The following is a 23,478-nucleotide window of genomic DNA, read 5'->3' as shown; positions in this document are numbered from 1 at the left end:
AGCTTTGTAGGTTTGCCTGGCAGAGCCTTTTAATCCTGCCAGGACCTGTTCCAGTGCTGCACTACCCAACTCCTGGCTGTGTTTTCCTTACCTCTAACCTGGCTTTTCCTGGCTGCAAACTGTGGCCCTCATCCATTCTTAGGTCATCTGGAATTGCAAAGATAAATTTGCTCTGTTGTCTTTGTACATACACTCCAAATAACTGTGACTCTCCCTTAGATCCACAGTTTCAGGCAGAGGCTTCTGCATTCCATAGGGGACTGCGCTCCATAGGCAGTGCCTGTAGGCCCGGACAAAAGTGCTGTCCCTAATTTCAGGCAAAGCACCCCTGCAGGGCTCCTTGTGCTGCCCTGCACCTCTCTGCAGTGTTGCTCACTACCTTTGGTGATCATCTCATCCCCCACCTCTCACCTGGCTTCTCAGGGATAGCTGTTTCATTTTGAGGCAGTCTCATTTTAAATCTCTCTAAGGTTCACCTTGTTCTCCAGGGCACACAGGTGAGAATGTTTATCACTAGTTTTAACTTCGTAGACTTCAATTAAGTTATACAATGAATCTTTCCTGTCAGTACTTTATTTAAAAACCTTGGAAATAAAGTTTCTTGGACTCTGTTTGCATTACATCAGTTTTCTCACAGAAAAGATTATTTTTAGCATCCAGGATCAATCTAAAGCCTAGGATAAATATAGGACTCATTACATGTAATTTGTCTAAGAAACAGAATAATAAGATTGCACCATGATATGTGGCTGAATATGTATCTTTTTAGCAGCTAGGTCACAGAACCAGGATTCAGGAAGCTATTTGGCAAACATAAAATTAAGCACTTAACAATTATATGCCTCATATTTTTCCGTTTGTAAAATGGGGACATTGATATTTCTTTCTTTGAATAGCATTTCTGATTTAATGATCTATGATTATCATTACTACTGTTCAGAGTGGCATCAACTCTATTCCAAACTGGTTATAATTAGAATGTTTAGATGAATGAAAGCAATTACAGAGCCTATAGGCCACAAACAGCCCATGATTAATTTTGTGTCTCTAAGTAATGGCAGTAACTTCATTGCTCGTAGGAGTAAAATTCTGCACATTGGAAGTGTTTGCAGGACTACAAATGGAAAGCTTTAAGAAACCTTAATTCTTAAATAGAAATAATAATTGTAGATTTCTCAGGGTAGTTTATTTTAACTGGATGCTGCAGCATGTTGTGGGATGAGTTTTAATTTGTTCACAAAACTCAGAGTTTGCTAAATATTGGCTTTCATATGATTCAATATGTTTTTGCAGAAAGAAATCCTTCTTTAAGTTTTGGCTCCAGTTCAAAAGCTTATTGTTAAATACGCTTTGTTAGTAAGAACCCTGACTCATGGCAGGCTGTGCTGGGAAGGACTGATTACCAGGGATATCAAACAGACCTGTTCCCATTCCACTGCCAGAACAATTATCTTTAGAGTTTGTTTAAGAAAGGATTAATTTTATGCAAAAGAAACAGTTTATGTTTTCACATTGCAAGGTTTTTGTTTTCTGTGTGGTGATAGCTAGTTATTCAACTTCACCACAGATTGGGCAAAACTCACCCAAACATATGTTGGAAGAAATTCTCCTGTAGTGATAGAAAACCACCGGACTGTGCAAATACGCCAGATGAGCATCACGAGATGCAAGTCCTGGACAGCTGCAGTTGCGGTGCTGAGAAGCACTGAAGCCCAGGGCTGCCTTCTGGAACAGGAAAAATCCACGTTGGTGCACACACAGCCTGTTGCAATCTGGTAGTGGAGGAGTTTAGCTGTTGGGTATTATTTAGTTTTCCATCCTTCAGTTATTTTTATTTCTTTTCTTTATACAGTTGATGGTTTGGACAAGGCTTCAATTGCTAACTCAGATGGACCAGCCCCAGGATCCCAAACTCCCCCCTTCAAGAGGAAGGGCAAACTCTCCAACATTGGCAAAATCTTTAAACCTTGGAAATGGCGGAAGAAGAAGACCAGTGACAAATTCAGAGAAACATCAGCAGGTATGTCTGTGGTCCTTTGGTGGCAAATAGAAAACTGTGACGGTTTTGCAATGTAATATTTAAAAAGCTCTTTGAACTTGTTAGATGTCAAGGATGATTTAGGCACAGTATTTGACATACAGAAAAACAGTTTGATCCTTGGAAAAACCGAACCTCATTCAGCTTTGTTTTGAACCTATCCCCTAAAATACACAGCTGATTTGTTTACTATATGTATCCTTAAATATATTGGAAAATCTCTCAGTCCTCCTGGTAGTCAGTGAGTTGAATTATCGAACAAATCTTGCCTTCATGGGGACAGGAGTTTGGGGGAGAAGCAGATGTCACCATGTCCAGCAGAAGAATGAGGATCAGCTCTGCAGCCCCCGCCTTCAAAGAGGCTGCTCTGCCCCTTCACTTCCCCACTGACAAGGCTGGAGGATGGTCTGAAATCAAATGCTGTGATTGAATTATATTCTGTCTGAAAAAGTGGAATATTAAAGGCTGGGATTTAGTTAGCCAAACATAATTGTTTGGGGCCACCTGAGATGCTCTGGGGTGTTCTGACTGGTCTCACAGAAGGTTTGGTATCATATTTGTCATTACTGTGCAGACAGCTCCAAAACCCTGGGGCATCTGAGGTGGCTGTAGACATCCACGTTTAGAAAACTGAATACCACCCTGCATATATGTGTGTGTGTGTGTGTCTTTGTGTCACTGCTCTAGCCAAACTTTCTCTACAAAAATCCCAAACTTCTGGTTTGGGATTCAAACATCTGATGTTGTGGTTTCCTAAACTTGAGTCTAATTAGAGTCCAGTGAGCTTCTGTGAGCCCTTTAGATTCATTGCCACAGTGCAAGCCCTGTCTACTGGTTTCCAAGGCTGTAGGCAATAAAACCAACACTAGTCTCCCACAGTGTTTTCAGGAGGCACCCCATAACTCTCAGAAGTACACTGCTTGACATTTTAAACCCAACCCTTACACAGCAACCCCTGGCAGTTACAGCAAGGAGCTCTATGATTTGACAGTGAAACTTCTAAAACTTTTTTTTACATAGAAAGGAAAAGGAAGCCATTTTCTCTGGTGTCTTCATCACTCCAGATGCCAGCTGAAGTTTTGAACAGATTTTTGAGCTCTTCAAATCCTTCTTTCTCTCCTTTTTCCTATTTTTTAGATTTTCCCACATACCCTGTAACAAACCCCCCACAATTTCTTCTGCTACTGCAATAAAAAAAAATCCCCTCAGTCTGGTATCTCCTTCATTGCTTCCCGTTTCCTTCAGCTTTCCCAGTACTTTTATTATCATGCTAAAGCAAAGTTATTTCTGGTTAATGACTCCTGAATGTTCTGCAGCTTCTCCTGGACAGGTATGTGATTTTATATGCAATGAGTTCTTCAGAATAATGACCATTCATAAGCTGTGTATGAAGAAATTCCCTGAACTTTCACAACCTATTAGCATGTGTTAAACTGTTATGCCATTAAAAATAATGCATGTATCATTTAAAAATTATTTTTAAAAAAACTAAGATCTGATAAGTTCATGTTAAAGATAGCATTTCTTATGTTGTACTGTCTTTCTTCCAAGGGCCTGAATCCAGTCTTGCAAGCATGATGCATCAATTCTTATAGTACCAAGACAAAGTGTGTGTTCATATTTCTTTTACAAAAGCAGGAAATGAAGCACAAAGAAATTAAGGTCAATATTTTCAAAAGTGCCTCCTTAGATACTCATTCTACTTAATTTGCTCGTCTTGTTCATGATGTTGTGGTCCCTCAAGACACTGATTTGCTTTTGAACTGTGCATGGGATCACTTATGTTTGTATATGTGCTTCATGTGAGGCTGGAACTTGAATTGAGAAGTAGTTTGAATTGCATTCATCCTGCCTTAGATGGTAATTTCATAGATTAATAAAAATAGTATTCCCCATATTTTTTGAGGAAATAGACCCAGGACTAATGATGACTGAGAAGACACATTGACGTGGCAGGCTGCCCCTTGTTGCTTGCTTAGTGACATGGCAGAAGAAACTTGCTTATCTAACTTGAGAAGGAAATGGGAAGACGTCCCTTCAAAATCCTACAGGATATCCTCTTCCTCACACTACTCAGTCAGAGTTGTATTTTCATTACCAAGTGGGGGCTGTCTGTGTGCCTGCCTCTTACATGCAGGAAGCCCATTTCCTGGCCTGGGATCATGGGAGAGAGCACGATGATCCTCATTTATTGCCAGTTCTCGTAACAGGGCTTCAGCGTGGTAAATCCACATGCAGATGGAGAAAGGGTTTCTTCTAAGACAGAGTGTGGGCTATTGGAAGGAACTCTCAATACAGTCTCTGGGTTTTCAATAGGCTTTTTGAAATAGGTTCTTGCTACAGTCTTGCCAGGACACGTACCATGGGGCACATTTTGTCTTAGGAGCAACTGGAAGATGTTCATAAAAAGCAAATACCACAAGCATCAAAAAAGGAGGGATGGTTAAATGTTAGTATCAGTGCCAATGTGGGAATGATGGTTGGAATTTTTCACTTTAGCAACGTGTTTTCCATACTCTGTCTCAGAAAGTCTGTTCTTTGGGCACTGGCTGTATGCTTTTTGCCTAGAGGGCTTTCAAAATAAAGGACAGACAAACATAAAATGCCATCATCTAAAGGGTTTCTCTCCTCTGCAATGTTTTGCTGCAAAGGAAAAGACAGCAGTTTGTGTCTTGGCACAAAGTAGATGCCACTTCAAAGCTTCACTGCGAAAGTATATACAGAGAGAGATCAGAAGGCAATTTTAGTTCTTACTAGGTCAGAGAAAAATTAATAATCGGAATTCTCTCAAGCTTCTCTTAGAAGAACAAAACTAAGTACTGGAGAATGTCCAGAATCTCACAGCACTCTTCGAGGCAAAGAATGGGTTTTAAGAGTGCCTGAGGTTTGCAGCTGCTGACCATCACTAAGCAATCTTTTTTGTGGCAATGAAGAAGAGGGGGGAGGGGGAGAGAGAGAGAGAAACTGCTTTTTGAGGTAAACTGTTCCCATTATTAATATTATTAATATTTGTATTGGGCAAAATAGCAAATATTTGTGAAGAGGAGTAAGATTCACTGGAGTAAATGAGGGCTGCATACAATACAATAAATTTACATCCTTTCTGATGGTTACACCTGAAGTCAGGGCAAGATCTGCTGCTGAATGCAGCAGGGGAAGGATTTTTACCTGGGATTTTCTGATTCTTCTGGATCATGAGACTGGACACGGCCTGCCTGCCTCACCTCAGCCTTCTTCAGTAGGCAAGGACTCATAACCAGTTACCCTCACAGTCAGGACTGATCTGTTTGTAAAAAAAATCTCAATAGATACTTGTACACAGGTGGAGAAATTCTTCTTTACGTTTTATTATTGCTTAAAATAGAAACAATATGTTGGTGCTCATGTTGAAATTTTATATTTTTGACACCTTTATATATATATATACATACATATCTACATATCATATATATGACAGACATGTTGATATATATATATATATTCATGTAGATAGAGATATACATTCTTATTTACACATATTGCAGAAAAGATTCGTGCTGATAGCATCCACTGCTCACTCAGCTTAATTGCACAGAGTTTTAAGAGTTTCCAACCAGTCTGCTCAGCTAATTACTTCTGACAACTGTTCTGTTTCAGTAAGCTCTCCTAAAATGATAGAGTTACAAAGTCAAGCATTTAGAAGTCAGGAAATGTTTAAACTTTGGTGCTGGGTGGCAGGATGGTACAAAATACTTGACTATGTAAATGTGAAATATATTGTATATTCTAAAATAAACCAAATATATTGCATAATCTGCAATAAATCACAAATTATTATGATGAGTCCACACTGACTAAATAATGCCTAGTATAAGTTCCTAAGTTGACAGGCTACTCATTCCTCTTATACAAGGGGACATATTTTTGCCACTTTGATTCAAATTAAGATTCTGCCTTTTTCTTTGTAGGAATTGAAATTATGGTACTAGTAGTGAACACTAGCTTGCTTTTTATGCTCTTTCCGTGGGGCAAATAATGTTTAAAATAAATTAGCTTTTCAAGCTGAATTAATTGAGCTTAATCAGTTTAAATAAAACCACCAATCATGGCTAGCATTTTAGAAGATGGATGACTGGAACTTAAGCTTCTTATCTGTTCACAGTTTTTCTAATATGTGAAATGGAAATAGGTATGTCTCAGGGTTGTTATGAAACCTGTGTAATTTATTAAATGCTTTGAGTTTTTTTTTAGTTGAGTATAAGGGGTTCATGGCTTTTAGTGACAATTGGCATTTCCCATGATAATTAATTCAATACAGTTGTTAATTCAATGTTGTAGAACTGAAAAAAAAAAAACATCCTGAAAACTAGAGAGAGACATTGATGGGTGAAGGTCTGATCCAATGTTTTTAACTTGATGGAAAAGGCATTATTGTTTTTAGCTGGCATTGAATTGTCCCACAGACATGTAAGAGATCATCTCATTTCACTGTCCCCAAGAAAAGAGATGTAGAAAGAAAGCAGAGAGAAAAAAATAGTGGGAATTAAATAATATTTGTAATGCTGAAATAATAATAAAATAATATTCAGAGTGCCAGCGACAAAACATGTGTATAAAGTATAAAGTGCATGTGTAAGGTGCTCATCCTTCAGGGCTGTGTCAAAAGAGATTTCACCCTGCTTGTGAATGCACTTGCTCTCTAGAAAAACCAAGACACTCCATCCATGCCTGTCCATGTAGTTCTCTGTATTCATGACCCCCCATCTATGTAAAAACAGTGTGGGACTGCTCTCCTACATGAAAAACTCTTTGCAAGCCTAGGGTGTGTTCCTGTACCAACGTATGTGAGAAGGCATGAGCTTTAAAAAATACAGGGGAGAAACTGGAAGAGCCTGTGAGTAATTTAGGTGTGGGACACAAGGCAATGTAACTTGATTATTGTTCAGGCTACCACACTCTCCCCGAGGGGGCTGGCTGGTATTGAGGGTCTGCAACCACATTCATGAGCTCCTTCATGCTGTCAAGTGTGACTTGAATGCTGCAGAAGCCTGACCTTTAATGGACAGATCCCTCAAAGTACCTGAGTATATAAACACAGACTTAATGCCAGCTTACATGTTCTTGAGCCAGTAATGCTTGCATTTGTGAGCTCTTGATCTCACGGGCATGAGTAGCTGGAGCTGGACTGGTTAAAATGTTTGCTCCCTGCAGCTCTTCTGCCAGGAGTTTGTGCTGTTTTGATGGGGAAATGCGTCCTGTGTAGAGGAGTTGCTGCATCGCTGCACTTTGCAGTGTGAGAAATAAACCTGGTACTGTAACTTTGGGAAGCACATGATCTGAGGGACTTTTTAGAAGAGCATGTAATGATAAAACAAGGGGAAATGGCTTAAACTGGAAGAGGGTGCATTTAGATTCGATATTTTTTTAAAAGTCTTTACTTTGAGGATGGTAAGGCACTGAACAAGTGCCCCAGAGTTGTTGTGGATGCCCCATTGCTGTAGGCATTCAAGACCAGGTTGGATGGGTCTTTAAGCAACCTGGATTAATGGATGGTGTCCCTGCCCATGGCAGAGGGGTTGGAATGAGATGGTCTAAATTCCCTTCCAGCTGAAATTCCAAATTCTTCCAAATTCTGTCCTTCTCTTCAACCATCCCCTTCCCTGCTGGAGAAGGGGAGTGAGAAGCTGTAAGCAGTGATGCCTTCTGGCACCTGAGGTCAGCCAGTCTGGTTGTGTCAGCAGCTGAGTCCTGCTGCTGGAAAAGGTGCTTTTCTAGGCATGAAGGGAAGCTTTCTCCAGAGTCAAACTGCCTTTCTCCGTGCCTTCACAGGAGCCTGTCACTTCACTGTATGGCTAGTCACTCCATCTGGGCTGGCATGAGTGAGATTAAACCCTACATGGGGTATTATCACTCTGCATACAGCAATTCGACTGACCCTAGTGAGTGTTTGAATTGGTTGGTGAGAAAAATAGCCCTATCCCATAGCAGTAATAGGATGAAGTCCAGCACAGCTGAAGCTTCTCCCCATGCCCTCAGCTTGAGGTCCAAACATCACATGGATTTTGATGTATGTACGCAAACAGAATCAGAATGGGAGACTGTGAGACTACCTTTTCCTGACAGGGGAGACAGGACTTTACAAGTGATGCTCACATTTTGTGAACATTATACACCATGGTCCCATGGATCATTAACAATAATCTTCCCAGATCACTGCATCGTTTTGGGGGTGGGATGTAATGTGGAGTTGTTCTATTCTAACATCTGTAAATGCTTTTCCCTATAAAACTATTCAGGATTTTCCCCATGGGAAATAAACATAATAATTAGAATGCTTCGTTCCACAGTCATGGGGTTTTTGTGTATGAGGTTTGATTTTTTTGACCTAAAACCAGGATACTGTATTTTTTTTCCATGAAAGTCAACCAGCATCAATCGATGAGGATGTTATTTCCTTTTAGAACACAACTTTCTGGCTTCTGTTAAACGTTGTTTTTGTTGGGTTTTTCTCCTTTAAACAGCTTGCATGTCACAAGGGCTACTCTGTGAGTTGCTTTCTCCAAGCAGGATTTGTATCTCGCTACTCAAAACCTGTACAAAGCAGATGGAGCTATCTCCAGCTGAGCTACTCAATCTAGTCAGTGGGGGAAAAGTACTTTTTTTACATGTTAAATGCCTATGCTAGGATGAGTTCAGTTTCACCCTGAAAGTACCTTTTTCCATTGACCATAAAAGAAGCCTCAAGGAGACTTGCTGAGCTGAAGATATTGGATCATATGAGTCCCCACTTTCTGTGCCTGAAATTGCAGGGCAATATTTTCAGAGACTGTCCAAGAAAACCCAGACCACTTCTTCTGCAGAACTGGAGGAAACAAGAATTCTCTTTCTATAAAATAAAAATAGTTCTCTATGTTTTTTTCACAACCATCAGCAGTATGAGAATAAATCTATTCTTAACTGTGCTTTTTCTTTAGTGTTGGAAAGGAAGATTTCGACAAGACAAAGCAGAGAGGAGCTGATAAGAAGGGGAGTGCTGAAGGAAATGCCTGAGCAAGGTGATAACACATTAACTAGAACTTAGATACTAAGCACTAAACATGTATGAAAAAGCCACTGTTTATTGTGTCCATGTAGTATAAATAGGTATGAGGAGACCAACTGAGAAGTGTGAGAGGTAATTTGGGCCAGCTGACAACTGAAATTAAGGGATTTGTGCTCTGTAACTGCTTCTGTCATAGGTGCCCCAGCTGGTCATATCCTGAAGTATTTTAATGCTCACTGTAAATAATGTGACTTCGGTGGATACTGCTTATTGTTTGCGGGAGTTTTTTATAATTAGTGATAAATCTATTTTTGAGTCAAGGTCTGCTGTCTAAAGCCACTAGAGTATAAAATGAAAGCTTTTGGCTGAAAAATTAGGGGCTTTGGAACCCAGAAAAATCAATATAATGCATTTCAGGTATCAAAAAGTATCCGTGCTGGGATCTTATGGATCCCACCTGTATAACAGGCCACAATCACAAATGGCACCAGCATAAAACAGTGGGCAAGAAATCACTTGTTTCAAAATGCTCTAAGGTTTAGTAACTGGCATTAGCCAGAATTTACCTTTTGAAAAGCATGAGTAAGCCATGGTTTATACCTCTATCCTACATCCAATTATGTTTCTAGTGGTATTCTCTCTAATATTCTTCTATAAATATAGATCAAATAAAAGTCAAGTCAGTCAAATAATTTTCTGTAGCTTAAAATGAAACCATTTGTCATTTTATCAAGGAATCTAAGAACTCCACATTTTCAAAAAATAATTTTCTCCTAGAAATTGTTTTTTTTTGTGTGATCTGAAGAATCAGTAAAGTAGAAGTGTGTATGAGTTGTATCATACCCATAGATATTTAGAAGTAAAGGATCTGTTTGTTGATGTCTGACATCCCTTGTCTGTACAGAGTTTGGCTAATTATCAGACTATGACATTCAGCATAGCTGGCTTCTGCGCTTGTCTCTGCTACTGTCATTGTCTTAAAACGAGACTTGTAAACTCTCCATACCTCAGCTTGTCCACCTGTGGATTTGTTGTGGGTTTTGCCGTGTGCTTTACTGGGGCCCTGTGTGACCTTGTCCTTTGAAGGTTGTAAATTCTATTTACAGTTGGGACAGTTAATGAAATGTGGTAACTTCTGAGGTTGGCTACAGTCTGAACATAAATACTATCATTTGTGATAAAAGTACGAATACTTTGGTTATCAGTGTCCTTGACCCTCTCTTCTATTCTTAAAGGGGATTGAACTTTGGGTTCCTTACAGGGATTGAGCAAAGTGAGAAAAGGATATAAATATGAACAGTTTTCTTTTCTTCCTCTCATATCAATCTGGTCTGTGTTATCTTCATCACATTGTGCTTCATGTTTGATGAAAATTGTAAATTGTAAGGACATTTTGAAAGAATATGGGGTTAGTTTGAAGATGCTAAAAATAGAGAGGTAGGAAAGACACTGAGTGTGTGAAGGTAGTTAGAATGAATGACTGTGGGGATGAAAGCTAAAAGAAGAAATTACACGGAGACTTGAAATGTGAGACGTAAGAAATGTGAAGAAGTGACAGCGTTTCACATGGAGTGATGAAGAATGAAGTGGAAAGTAGCAAGTGCCACTTGGAGGCAGGAGGTGTTTGCAGAAGCAAGACGTGGGTAAGAGGTGGCAGTGTCATATGTGGAGGCGGAGTGAGTGGATTTAAGAAACCCTGGAAGAGAGAAGCTGAAGAAACTGAATGTTGCAGTTAAGGTAAGTGCAAGTGTTAGCTGTAGTAATTTAGACAAAGTTAGGAAGGCAGAACTCATTTTTTACAAATCAAGTTGATGTTAGTGTGTGGAAGGTAATGAAACAATTGCCTGAGTGAGAGCACCCAAGGTGGTAGGACAGAGGCTGCATAATTTTATAACAAGGGAAGTGCCAAACATCCAGGTCTGATAACACACAGCAAGGAAGAGAGGTGGAATTGCCACAGTTAGTGAAATGGCCAAAATCAGAAGAGATGCCATGTAGATTTGCTTACTTTTTGGATTGACAGCAAGAGAATCCTGCAGAAATAAATTACTAGAGAAGAAAATCAGTAGCAACTTTAAAGTTCATGGAACAGAGAAAGCTGTAAGCCAGCAAGAATAGCACTTTTCAGCAATGTAGAGACAAATAGGAACATAAGATTTTTTCAGAATCAGAAAAACTCTGAAGCTGAGATAGTCTGGGTAAGTGAATAAAGTATCATCAGAGCTGAGAAAGAATTTGACTTGAAGAATTTAATTCTGATATGACATGTGATACAGGAAGACTTCACCTTGGTTTTTAAGATTGGATGATGTCTTTGTTGCATATTTTTATTAAGTAAATGGGCACATACATTCTGAGGACTTCTGTCAGAATTCCTGGCTCATTTACATGCTGGGAGTGCACCACAGTAGGTCTGCAACTCTGCTCCCCCATTCTCCATTTTTGGAACATGCTGGAACATGTTACAGCTTTGTTGTAGTCCATGCACACATTTCTTTGCTCTGTAAACCAAGATGCAGGGATAAGAGAGCAGGATGCTCATGAACAGACATGAAGAAGTAAACCAGCATGGACTTCTGAGCTTACTGCTGCAGAGGTGTCTACTCAAAGAAGATGAAAGCCTATAGAGTTTCTTTACAGAGTTACTTTCCAGAGCAGATCTACAGCCTGATGTTTCACATTTCAGTAAGTCTTTCTGCTTTTCTTCCACAGAAGCTTGAAAGCAGAGAAGTGCTGTGTGTTGTAAGCAGGTGCTAAGTAAGTAGTTAAACTAGGCAGTAACTTTTTAATTTTTATTTCAGATGGTGATGTAACAGTAAATTTTGAAACTTCAAATGGACACACTGTAGCCATTGGTGAAGAAACTATACAGGAAGAAAATGTGGTAAAAGCCAGTGGAAATAATGGCACTTTATCAGAGAAAGCATCGGCATCAGAAGGAAAAAAAGAAGATCAGAAAGGTAAATTAACATATTCTTCACAGATTGTTTTTTGCCTATTTTAAATATTAACATGTTCTTCCACTAGCGCCTATACATACTGTGAGTTCTGTCCTGCCACAAAGATGCCAGCAGAACCTGGTGAGAAGATAAGACTTGTGAAATATCAGTTTTCCGTCACTGGTAGGCATGCCTTTTCCTGTGCATGTGGTATGGTAATAAAGAGAAGCATGATCTAAACATCACAGTGCATGCAGGGCAGTTCAATTTCTAAATTCACTGTGAGCCTTGCCTGGTAGCCGTGGCCAAGCTTTGGTGTCAAGTTTTCCTCTTAAGAAAGAGCACAGTGAGTACATATGCATCACCTTGCAGCATCATTGTAGAAGTGGCTCTTGGGTTGAATGTTTAAAAGTGTTTAAGTCACTTTAAAACCATCTATCATTCTGAAAGTAAGTTCAGCAACTCATTCCGATAGGTTTTCATGGAATTTTAAACACTTGTAGTCTGGCACTTCACAAAGATTCAAGGGGCTGTGTCACTACTGCAAACAGAAACTAGGTAAAAACTCACTTTTTAGGTTTTTCTATTGATGAACTGTGGTAAATACTGGTAAATATTTAGCAGTCCCAGTGTCCATCTTAATTTTGCAACCTTTACTCAGATCTGCCTGAGTGTGACTTGTAAAGGAAATATGATTAGTAGAAATCACAGGATTTGAACCAATTCTATTTTCTTTCTCTGCCATCTTGAATAATGCACCATTTTTCCCCCTGTCTAAACGTGTTCTTAAGTAGTATTTAATTTATTTGATTTTCCTAGCAGAAAGAGCAAAGATACAAAGGATCAAGACCTTCATAGCTGGCTGAAGCCATGGAGGCAGGATGGAGCAGCATTTCCAATGTCTTCTATTAAACTCTACTTAGTGATGAATGATCCTCTGGAGGCTGAGAGGGTCAGTTCAGCTAACACAAAAATTTGAATTCTTCTCAGATCTACGTAAATCACATGACTATTTAAAAAGTGAATAGATGTCCAAGGAGAACCTTATGAGATTTCTAGTACTCCATGTCTCCCAACAAGGCAGAAATACAAGATTAGCCTTTGTCATGACATTTAAATACGTCTATCTTTTGGTGCCAACTAGAACCAGATGTGTATTCGGTCAGGGGAAAAGAGTTATAAAAGCCATGGAAAACTCCTTTAAAATGGTTCAGTTTAACTTTGGGGTTAGATCAGACCACTTTTTATTTTGTGCATCACTAAATACAGTGTTTTGGAACTGTCAGTACTTGGAAGTTCTCCTAAGGTACAGTTTATTATTTTAGAAATACACATTTCTAACTGTGTTGAAATCCCCTCTAGCTGACTTTGCAGAATGTAAAACTCCAGTGAGGCAGGAGAGGTTCAATATCTTTTTCAACATCTTATTAGACTCTGCACTCTCTATATATTGTTTTGACCTTATGGGGATAAATTAAAAATGATTGCTGTACAGGAGTAGACTCAGAACAACAGAAAGTATAGCTATCAGTCCAGTCCTCTCAGAAAATTAAGACTATATGGGGGAAGGAGAAGGAAAGGAAAAAATTAGCAAAACTGGTATTCTAGGCTTCACTTAATCTCAATATGAGCATCCAGAAGATGCAAACCCCTAAAGTATACTTTCCTCTTGCACTTAAACATGAAGTTCTCCTATGAATTAACATCTTGAGTCCCTGAAACAAAAGGAAATAGACTTATTGCAGAGAATACTCTCCCCACAAAAGGTGTTAAGGATCACTTCCATACATCAGAACATTACACACTGTGTAAACCCAGTACAAGTCACACCACAGTCCTTGTGAATACACTTTGGTTATTCTTTATTTATAACACACTAAGCAAGACGGTGAGCCAGCCTGCTGAACTCAGTGGAAGAGTAAGGCCCACAGCATCTCACCTGACAGATTAATCCTGGGTGATTTTTTTTATGGCAGATGCACTAGGTTTGCATTACACCCACATCCACTGGCGGTGCAAGGAATCCACAGCTGCAGAGTGGAGGTTTGCTAATGCTCGCAGAGCATCAAAATCAGAGCTGAAGCAGGAATACTCAGCTCACTATCTTCTTCTAAGACCAAAAAATGTGCTTAGATCACAACCCTCCATCATGAGAACTGAGATAGGTGGATTGAACACTAGCTGACAGTCAGGAGTGATGGCTGCAAGAAGTTCATCTTTAGTGAGGCTATTGTGAGCTTCTAAAGTCATGAACACTTAGGTGTGAATCTGGAAGGAAGATGTATACCCCTGCCACGTTTGTAAGACCCAAAGACATAATTAATTCCTGCTGCTTAGTAGCATGGTGTGCTGCATTTCAAACTCCCACTGAATCAAAGTTTGCCAAAAAATGCATCTCAGCCCCATGAAATTATAGGTTTGTTTTAAAATGCTCTTAAGAAATAATGGTGGTCTTTATTTGGCCTCTTGTTCAACTGAGTCTTGAAAATGTTCTTCTCATAAAATGTGACGGCTGCAGGAGCCAGAAGCTTAAAAAGAGCACATGGTACAGGCACATTGAGATAGTATGGTGAGAGCTGGAAGCAACAGGTTGTAGAATGTGGAATATATTAGGAGTTAAAACAAGTTAAAGGAGGAAAGTTTTTTCAGCATGCGTTATGGAAATACAGTATCCACAGGGCAAACAATAGGCTCAGCCATGCATATAAAAATGAGTAAAGCAGAAGCAAGTGAAGAAGACAGCCCCTGAAAGCTGTTCCCCTTGCTGCTAGGCAGTTCCATAAGCTGTGTACCCATCTGCTGCCTATCAGATGCCAGGTGCCTTTAATATGTGGTGAAAAATTCTCTTGGGCAATTTAATAGTATAACTGTTATTCTTTTAGTAATGATGACAATCATACAAGCAGGATGTTTAAAAGAAAATTTCTCTTATGGCAGGATGATAAGAAACAAGTGACATTTTAACATAAAGCAGGTAATTGATGGATAAAACCTTGCTGTTGAAAAATCAACTTTTTCTGAGATAATATATTCATTTGTGCTTGCATTGGATTGACTTCTGAATTCTTTTGTTTTGACTAAGGAAAGTCACTAGCATCTTTTGCAGAAAATAAAGAGCTAAACTATAGCTATTTTATCTGTGAGCCTTGCAAGGGATACAGAGCAGCAAGTGGACAGGCAGCAATGTCAAAGAACACCCTGAGTGTCTGGGCAGCAGACTGAAATTTCCCGCTGTGCCTGGACTCCTGAGCTATTGCACTGGTCCGCAGGATCCCCAGCAGTGCCCAGAGCTTCATGTTCCAAGTGGGGTGTGGGCATTGCAAAGGGGATCCAAGGAGTTTCTCTGCCTCCTCCTCCCTGTAGCAGTGTTGGACAAGATCAAAAGTCACATCAGTAGAAGAAGTGTCAGAATTGTCCCTGTTTGCCTCCCTGGATATCAGGACATAGCGTGGTGATGCAGCATGGATGCTGCAAGTGGTAAAGCCTCCAGGTACTGTGTCAGAGACTATTTTCTCCTTTCAACCCTCCCAAGATGTCTCTGGAGCATGAGAGAACCCCTTATTTGTATCTGAGTTCAGTTTGCAAACTTCAGTCTTGCTCCTTTTTGTCAAAGCAAGCTAAATCTTTTAGCGATTCTTGCAGATTGTTCCAGATTTCATAGTTAGCTTGGGCTTGAAGAAGTGAAAGACTCGGTAACCATCAGCAAGATACTGCCTGGAAAAAGCAGTAAGAAGTTCTGTTTTGCATACCATCAGTTGTGTTTTGCATACCATCAGTCAGGTGTGTTAGGTGCTGCTTTGATAAATAATTGCATTGCAGAAAGCCAGGGCTCTGTTACAGGTGCTATGGGTGATATGGGACATAAGTTTCTGGAATGTTCCTGGGCCATTTATAGGAGATCGATCTTATCAGGTTTCCTCATGTCTGAAGTAAACATGAGTAAAGGAAACAGTTTTTAGTCCTGTTTCCAAATTAATTGTTGGGCTACATGTGCATATTTTTTCCCCAAGAGGCTAAATCTCCTATGAGAGCTGGAAAAGGTTCCAGGCCTTGTATGTTGTGTTTACAGGTTCTTTCCTCTATATTTTGCCTGCTCTGCTTAAATCTGCTATTAAATTTAATCTTCTCTTTTTGATATGGGTAACCAAAGAAAAGAAGGTTGGAGGCGCAAACTCTGGTCTTACAACCATGCAGAGTTGCTCTCTAATGCTTGAGTTTGTCTACCAAGGAATTTTCTTCAAAGTCTAATTTTCTAGGTTCCTCTTCTCAGAGGTCTTTTCTTTATTTCCCCAAAGCAGAACAAAACCTGTTTGAATCTAAGGTAGTCACCCTCATCTTCCAGGGTCTCAGACAAGAGCCTGCTTTGTCTCAGAAGATTAAACCTGCAAACCAGTCACTGTGAGAAACTAGGCAGACTTTGGTCCCTCTTGTGTGCCTAGCTGGCTTCCTACACTCCTGAGTGCTGTAGATCATTGATATGAGCAGCATACATAAAAGGTTGTGGGCTTTTTTGCCTGACTCCCTAAGAATCTCTCACTCCAGCTGTGTTATTTGCTGGCTAAAACCAGTTCTTCTAAGAATAGTATATCTTCAATTAATCACCTGAACTATGTAAATGAGGCTGAATCCCAGTATTCTTAAAGGGAAAACTACTCTAGATAATGCTGTGTTTGGCCAGAGCCTGTCCACTAAGTCAGCAGGGCTGGCTCATGCTGGTAGAGTGACAAGAGAGGCACAGGCTTTCACTCACAAAAACTGAGTGCCAGAAGAAAGCTACTGACTTGTAAAGCTGGTTTGTTTCATTCAGTTTTTTCTCTTTTATAGGAAAGATATCCTAATGTGGCTTCAGAATTAAGATTGTGTACATTATTTTAATGAACTAACTATTCAATTATTTGAGTGTATATATTTAAGGAAAGTATAAGAGAATGTAGAAGCCCACATGCCCTCCACCTTCCAAGATTCTCACAGATCAGCTCACAGTGAATGTATCTTAGTATCTTAGGCATTCTCTTTTTTTTTTTTTTTTTTTTTTTTTTTTTTTAGCAGTTTACTTCTTACACAAAGATTGAGCAGTTAAAAATGTAAAATGATAGTCAGGGTTTTTTTACCTTTTTTATCTTTAAACCAATACCTGAATGTGGTTGCTTTAGGTGAGATGTTACACCTGTCCCTTTCTCCCATCTCCTGTTTTCTACACTGTCTCTGTTATAATGCCTCTTGCACTTAGTGCTGTTGAAATTATGGAGTCAGTAAGATCTAGAAGTCTGCAGATGTGCAGATCTGCTTATCCATGTTCAAGAAAGAGGAATTCAAACCTGCAGAGAGAGCTGCAAACAGCATTGTGAGACAGCTGTCCTGGTTCAGGGTAGCAAAACAGAGCCCAAGAGCCTGGGTGCATTAGATGAATGCTTCAAGTTGGTAAACAGCCAGGAGACAGCATGGATAAAGGACAATGCTGGCACAGGTAGAAAGGAATAAAGAGTGGCTTGAAATACAGTTAGAGTGGAAATTAAAGGAAGCTTTCTAACAATCAGAATGGGTCTTTTCTTGAACAGAATTTATTAGCAATAGCAGGAACAAAAAATGGAACTGGTTAAATATGAAGTTTATGAAAGGATTTGTCTGAGTTGACCACCTGCATCAGCACAATCAATGAGTCCAAAAAAGTGACAAAAGACACCTTGTCTTGTTCTGTGTCCCATGTTCCCGACTGACAGCTTCCTGGATTTTGATTAATCAAAACATAGCTCTCTGCATAGTCTAGAAAAGAAACTCATGATCTGCAAAACTCTTACAGAGTTTCATTGTGCAGGGAGTCATCCTACAGAAGACAGCAAACATACATTATTTCCAACTTTCGTTTTACATAGTGTTTCTCCAATGTATGTGTTCATCCTCCAGGAAGAGGGTGCTTTGCAGTTGATGGAGATCATACACTTGTGCTGCAGCACTGCTGCTTTTCTGTGAGGTAAAAATGTCTCCACGACACTGCTCGAGCTCTAGAAACAAAAATACCAGTGCTGCAGGACAAAATCCTCGGGTAGAAAAGCTTTGGCCTTCTGTTCCTTAGAAATTCACAGAAGTAAGGAAAAAATTGCTGTATTTTACAACCTGTTCTCTGAAAGTATGCCCAGGATTTTCATAGGTTCATTTGGTCCAGAATTTGCAAAAGGTCCCACTTTTAGTTTGCAAAATAAGTAATCTGATTTTCTAGTGCACATGGCACACTGGCACCTCTCTGAAAGTCTTTCAGATTTGATGAGTCCCCACAAGAGCTGTTGTATACTGAGTACTTTGTAAATCTGATCATCATTTAGGTGTTTAGATGAGAACAGAACTTTGTTAAGAGTCTGGCCCCAGTCACAATTTCTGGAAACAAGAAAATCTGGTTTGAAAGTGAAGTTTCTTGAAAATCTGGCCTTTGGAAAACGTATTCTAAACATAAAAATACCATCAATCCAAATGCTTAATGAGATATTAACATTTGCTTTCCTGTTAAAGAGGTAATTTATAAGCAAGTTGCTTTTACAGCAGGTATTTCCATCAGGGCAGCAGTGGATAAAAGATATTCCTATCTGATATGTTTTGGAAACCTTTTGTTAAAAGGTCAGATCTTGATGAACAGATGTCTAAATTAAGAAAAACAACAGCAATAAAAGTGTGTTGCAGCTGGTACTGAGGTACCTGGGGGATTGGTTTGAACAAATAGATGGGTCTGAACTGATTCGTATGCGTCCTTGTTTTGGCAAAAGAAAGAGCAGGCATGAAGACCAAGGGGCCATGTCCAAGCAGAATCATGTTAGGGAAGTACAATTACAACATAATTGCATCTGTAGCGATTTACAGACATCAGACCATCTCTGTCACTGTTCAAGATCAGGCCCCTCTTGCAGTTATTAGTTATTTGTATTACTACTGTATGTACCAGACATTTATTATAGCATCTTACATAGATGCAGAAAACCACAAGAATTTTCCAACAGACTAGCAGTAAAAGAAAGGATATTATGATTAGGCACTGGAAAACAAGAGGACACCACACCAGGAAAAAAAAGCACAATCATGGCAGTCTAAATATTGTCATCTTTGGCACCACAGCAGAGGGGAGTTTGAGGGAGGACAGTCACAAAGCCTGAGGGTCAGCAGAGGAAAAGCAATGAAAAGTATCTGCTTCAAACTTGGCTTGTCGCTGTCAAAAGCTGATCTAATGGACTGGTCAGGTAGGGACTGGAAATCTGTCTCAAGTAAATGGGAAACTGTACCATGGGCAAAATCAGACTGACAATGAGATAAGAAATGAAACTTACAAAGGTAAAGGCAACAAAGCCAATAAGATGCCAGGAGGAACAATACGGTCAAAGAAATAACCTTCACCACAGATTCTTCCTGGCTGCGAGTAAGAATAAGGTTTGCTGGTAATCAAGAGGCAGTCAAGACTGGATGAGAGGTGTAACTATCTGAGCAAGTAGGATGCAGCTGTGCAGGAGTCTGCCAGTCTTTGGAATGAGGTACATACCACTATGAAAAGAACTGTGTTAGACAAAGATAGTGTTCAGTAATGGCAAGGCATTTCTGGTAAAATAAATGCTATATAAATTGCCAGTGGAATTTTAATCGCAGTTGTAGTCTGCAAGCAAGAATGTTGATGTGAACGAACTGCTACAGTTTTGGTTTTCATTTATAATTTTTAGTTACTTGTCTAAAGAAAAATTGAAAATTATAGGTTGTTACTAGGATGTGTTTATTTGCAACTAAATAAAACTTTAGCCTTATATTTTATTTTGTACCTTTTTTCCTTATTCAGAAGATAAATTGATATACATTATTTAATCAGTTACATAGTTTAGTGTAGATTGTATTATTTTAGAATATGGTGAATACTGTATTACTTTTTCTAGGTTATCATTCCTTTTTTAACATTTTCTCCACTAATGACCTGAAACAAAACAAAGTAATGGTATATAAGTAAACAAGTTTAAAATTCTTTCTTACTAGTAAATAAAATTTTTAGCCTTATGGATCTTTAGTTGATACTTATAGTAAAAGAAAGAATTGTTTATACTTATTATTTCTGATAATCATGTCCTTCAGGATCTTCAAAATACAAAATCATATCTTCTCTTGCCATGTTTGTTATTAATGGACTTCAAATTTTAAAATGTCCTGCTTTTTCAGAATTATATCACCATTTCAACTTTGAATGAAGGTAGGTAGAATTTCACAAGGAGACTATAAAAGAGAAGGTCAAAATGTAACAAATAAGCATGTTTCTTTCTCCATCTGAAGTCTTTCTGTGGAAAACAAAGAGATGGTGCAACAATATGTGCTCAAAAAATCTGTTTGAAAGTTGTAAAAGGTTTCTATGAAATGGTTCTTTCAAAGAACCATTATATGCAAATGGGTATGAGTATATAATAGGCTGGAAATAAAGGAAGAAGACATTGGACGTTTCATTCCTTCATGAAGACATGTGTGCATGTTGCTTTTAATAACTGCTGGTGATGCATTAAGTTCACGTTAACAAGCCTTAAGCTAGAAGTTGGAAAGGCTTTGTTTCTGAGAGGAATAATGTCTTTGTTGTCTAGCACATTATTTCCTTTTCATCTACTAATCTTAAAATGTGTTGCTTATCTCTTGGGAATCTTTAACATGGGAAAGAAGAGAGATGAAAATGTCCATTTATTGTGTGTCAAGAATGAGGCTCTAATAGGAACATAATGCAAGAAACTAAATGAGTGATAGAAGAGACTGTTAAAAGTATTTGCAGTATTTGCTTGTCTCCTTTCTTCCTCAGTCACAGTTTTCAGTAACATGCCAACAAAGCCTATATGATTCTGATGGAATGCTCTTGCTATAATACCTTTTTTTAGAAAGGTTTGAGAAGGCTATCTTGAGACAAAATGGGCATAGAATTGGTTTAATTGAATAGATAAAGGTTCCCATCTGGGAACTCCAGCTCTTCCCACCTGGGAACACCAAGTTTTACAGCTGTAGTGATTATGTTGCAAAATTGTATGTTGACTGTAAATGACTCACCTACATTAACATTACAGATGGCATTAGGCATACCCTTTTGAAATTAATTTCCTGGTCATCCCCACTTACCCTTCTTCGGTTTGCAGGCTGCAAACAAACCAGGGTTTTTTGGATGAAACTAAGCCAAAAGATGCACTCAGAAACTTGTACTCCCTGCACCACTAGTCATGCAATCTAGAGAACTAGCCTGAAGAAAATCCAAAGTCTCCTGAAAGATTATGCGGATTATGGATATTGGGTTCTCAGTGCTACCTCTTTCACTCTGCAGAGCCATTCCTATTGCACAGCGCAATGTAGATAAAGACCAAATTCCTGCTGTCTAATAAGCTCTAGACTCTTGAAAGTGCAGTTGTGTAACAGTACCCAAAGAACCTGCAGGAGGGGAGAGCATTTCCATGCCAAATGATAACCTATCTTACTTAGCTTCATTTGTTTCTGATGAGTAAAAAATACTCTCGAGGAAGTTGCCCAAAACAAAGCTGCTAAGAGCAAGCAGTGTGCAGTTCAGAAGAATGAGTTGGTTCAGGAGAAAACTGGGAAAATTTCTGCTGTGTAGCCATGTGCAAGCCTGTGGCTGGGAGAATGGCCCTGTTCACATTCAGGTTCACATTAATCTGAGTTTTACAGCTTGTTGATCTCCTGGTGGGTAAAGCTGAAAAGAAGCTGAGGAGATTTGTTAGAGAAGTAAATAGTATTCCCTCATTTAGTTTGGAGCCAGCACTCTAGTTTGGGATACTGAATGCAAAGGCTGATCCTTGGAGGTCTAGAAGAGATGAGTCTGAGAGAAGTTCCAGGTTATTTTTTTCCAGGAGAAGATCCTGAATTGAGGTGAACAGTAATTTTCTTCTGAGGTAACACTGCATTAAGAGGCAGAAGATGAAGTCTATACTGATTCCCAAGAGCTCAAGCAGCGGAAGTAGTCACTGTTGTGAAGCTTGCTGTTGAATTTACATGGTGTATGTCTGTGTCAGTTGGCTTCTGTTCACTTTCTTATCCATAGAGAGCACTGGTCATTGCCCAGAAATACCGACATCCCATGTTCCACCACTACCTAAGCCTAAGCCTAAACCTAAAAAAGCTCCACTACCACCAAAAAATGCCATTGCCGCTTCCACCACCAGCAGCCATAAGGGTAACGAAGCACCTCATGCTAAAAAAAAGGGAAAGGCTCCTGCTAAGCAGCCTCCTCTCCTGCCGCCCAAGCCAACAGGCGCCAGTGCAAATCGAGAAGCTGGTGAGTACTGCCCGTGCAGTGCAGTTACGTGGGTGCATGTGCATGGGGCTGCTTGGCTTGGTCTTACAGTGCCTTGTGCCTTCAGACATAGCAGAGTTACTGAGGAGCATGCCATGGGTGTTTGTAGAGAGCTTCTTGCTGGGCTCTGGTTCTGCTGGCCACAAATACCCCAGACAACACACAGACCTCCTCGCTGTTGAGTGAACCTATGTACAACACCGAGCACATCAGAGACAACCCTGAATTCCTAGTTCAAGTGTGAAAGCTGGCAAAAAAATTACCCAGAGAACCAGCTCAAGAATAAGCAGGGAAGAAACTGACTTCTGAAATCAAGGACAAGTTACCCCTAAGTAAAATTAATTTGGTATTGCTGTAACTTTCAACTGGAAGTATCAACAATTCCAGTTAATTTGACAATATTACAAGGTCACAAAGACTTTAAGAATAAAACCATGAAGACATCTTAAAAGACTGTTGAATAGCTGTTGGTTTAGCTGACAAAAAAAAATTACAACCATTAGAAATGACCAGGCTTCTCTCAGGTGCTGTGATTTTAAGTACATACTGGAAATGCAAAATATCAATCATCAGGCACATAGCACATGTATTTATCACCACACTGTTACATCAAAATTCAGCAGTGATGCAAGATTAAAGATTATATGGATGCGTGGATGCTCTTAAGTTACTGATTATGAGTTTGGATGGTTGCAGTGTAGACAATGATCAAAACCAAAACATCCACACATAATTTGAACACAAGCAGTATTGTGATGAATGGGCTTCATATATGTATTGGCAAACTTATACAAGCTGTGTGTTTTCAATCTCTGTCTGTCTTCAAAGCCCTCCAGTCCCTCCAGTTTTCTCTGCAAGTATTTCTCTTCACAGCTTGTACATTTTGGCACATTTTGTATTTGAAGCATACAGAAGAGGACTGTTAGAAAACATTGCAAGACTTCTAGAATTACAATAATAACTTTGCCATAAAATATCCATTAACTTGGTATTAACTGTCCCTACTACATCAGACTACTACAAGAATAAACATTTTGAAAATCCAGAATTTGCTCCTTGTATTTCACATGCAGCTGGAAAACTTAGCTCTTCCTAGGTGAAGCAGCCTTGTAACAGCAGACCTTTCAGAAGTAAAGCAATCCATCACAAAAAGAACTGTTTATACCAGTGGTTGGTAACAACCTGTCAG

General features: G+C 39.3%; 1 protein-coding gene across 8 annotated transcripts in view; it reads left to right on the top strand.

Annotated features, from left to right (window-relative positions):
* PHACTR2 (phosphatase and actin regulator 2) overlaps positions 1-23,478 on the top strand; it is a 129,481-nt gene that overhangs the window by 82,851 nt on the left and 23,152 nt on the right. For 5 of the 8 annotated variants that reach the window (XR_003959347.4, XM_012572558.5, XM_030268081.4 and 2 more), the window contains exons 2-5: positions 1,853-2,020; positions 8,992-9,072; positions 11,861-12,019; positions 22,038-22,271. Coding sequence is in view for 7 of the 8 variants with exons in the window: in XM_012572558.5 (XP_012428012.4) it covers positions 1,853-2,020; positions 8,992-9,072; positions 11,861-12,019; positions 22,038-22,271 (642 nt within the window). In the remaining variant the exon portion in view is untranslated. The remainder of the gene's footprint in view (positions 1-1,852; positions 2,021-8,991; positions 9,073-11,860; positions 12,020-22,037; positions 22,272-23,478) is intronic. The other 3 variants (XM_012572560.5, XM_030268085.4, XM_030268082.4) reach the window with 2 other exon arrangements.

The sequence above is a fragment of the Taeniopygia guttata genome, chromosome 3 (genome assembly GCF_048771995.1).
Source record: "Taeniopygia guttata chromosome 3, bTaeGut7.mat, whole genome shotgun sequence".
Classification (NCBI taxonomy): domain Eukaryota; kingdom Metazoa; phylum Chordata; class Aves; order Passeriformes; family Estrildidae; genus Taeniopygia; species Taeniopygia guttata.
Note: the sequence above shows the minus strand (reverse complement) of the source record. Positions and strands in the feature narration are given on the sequence as shown.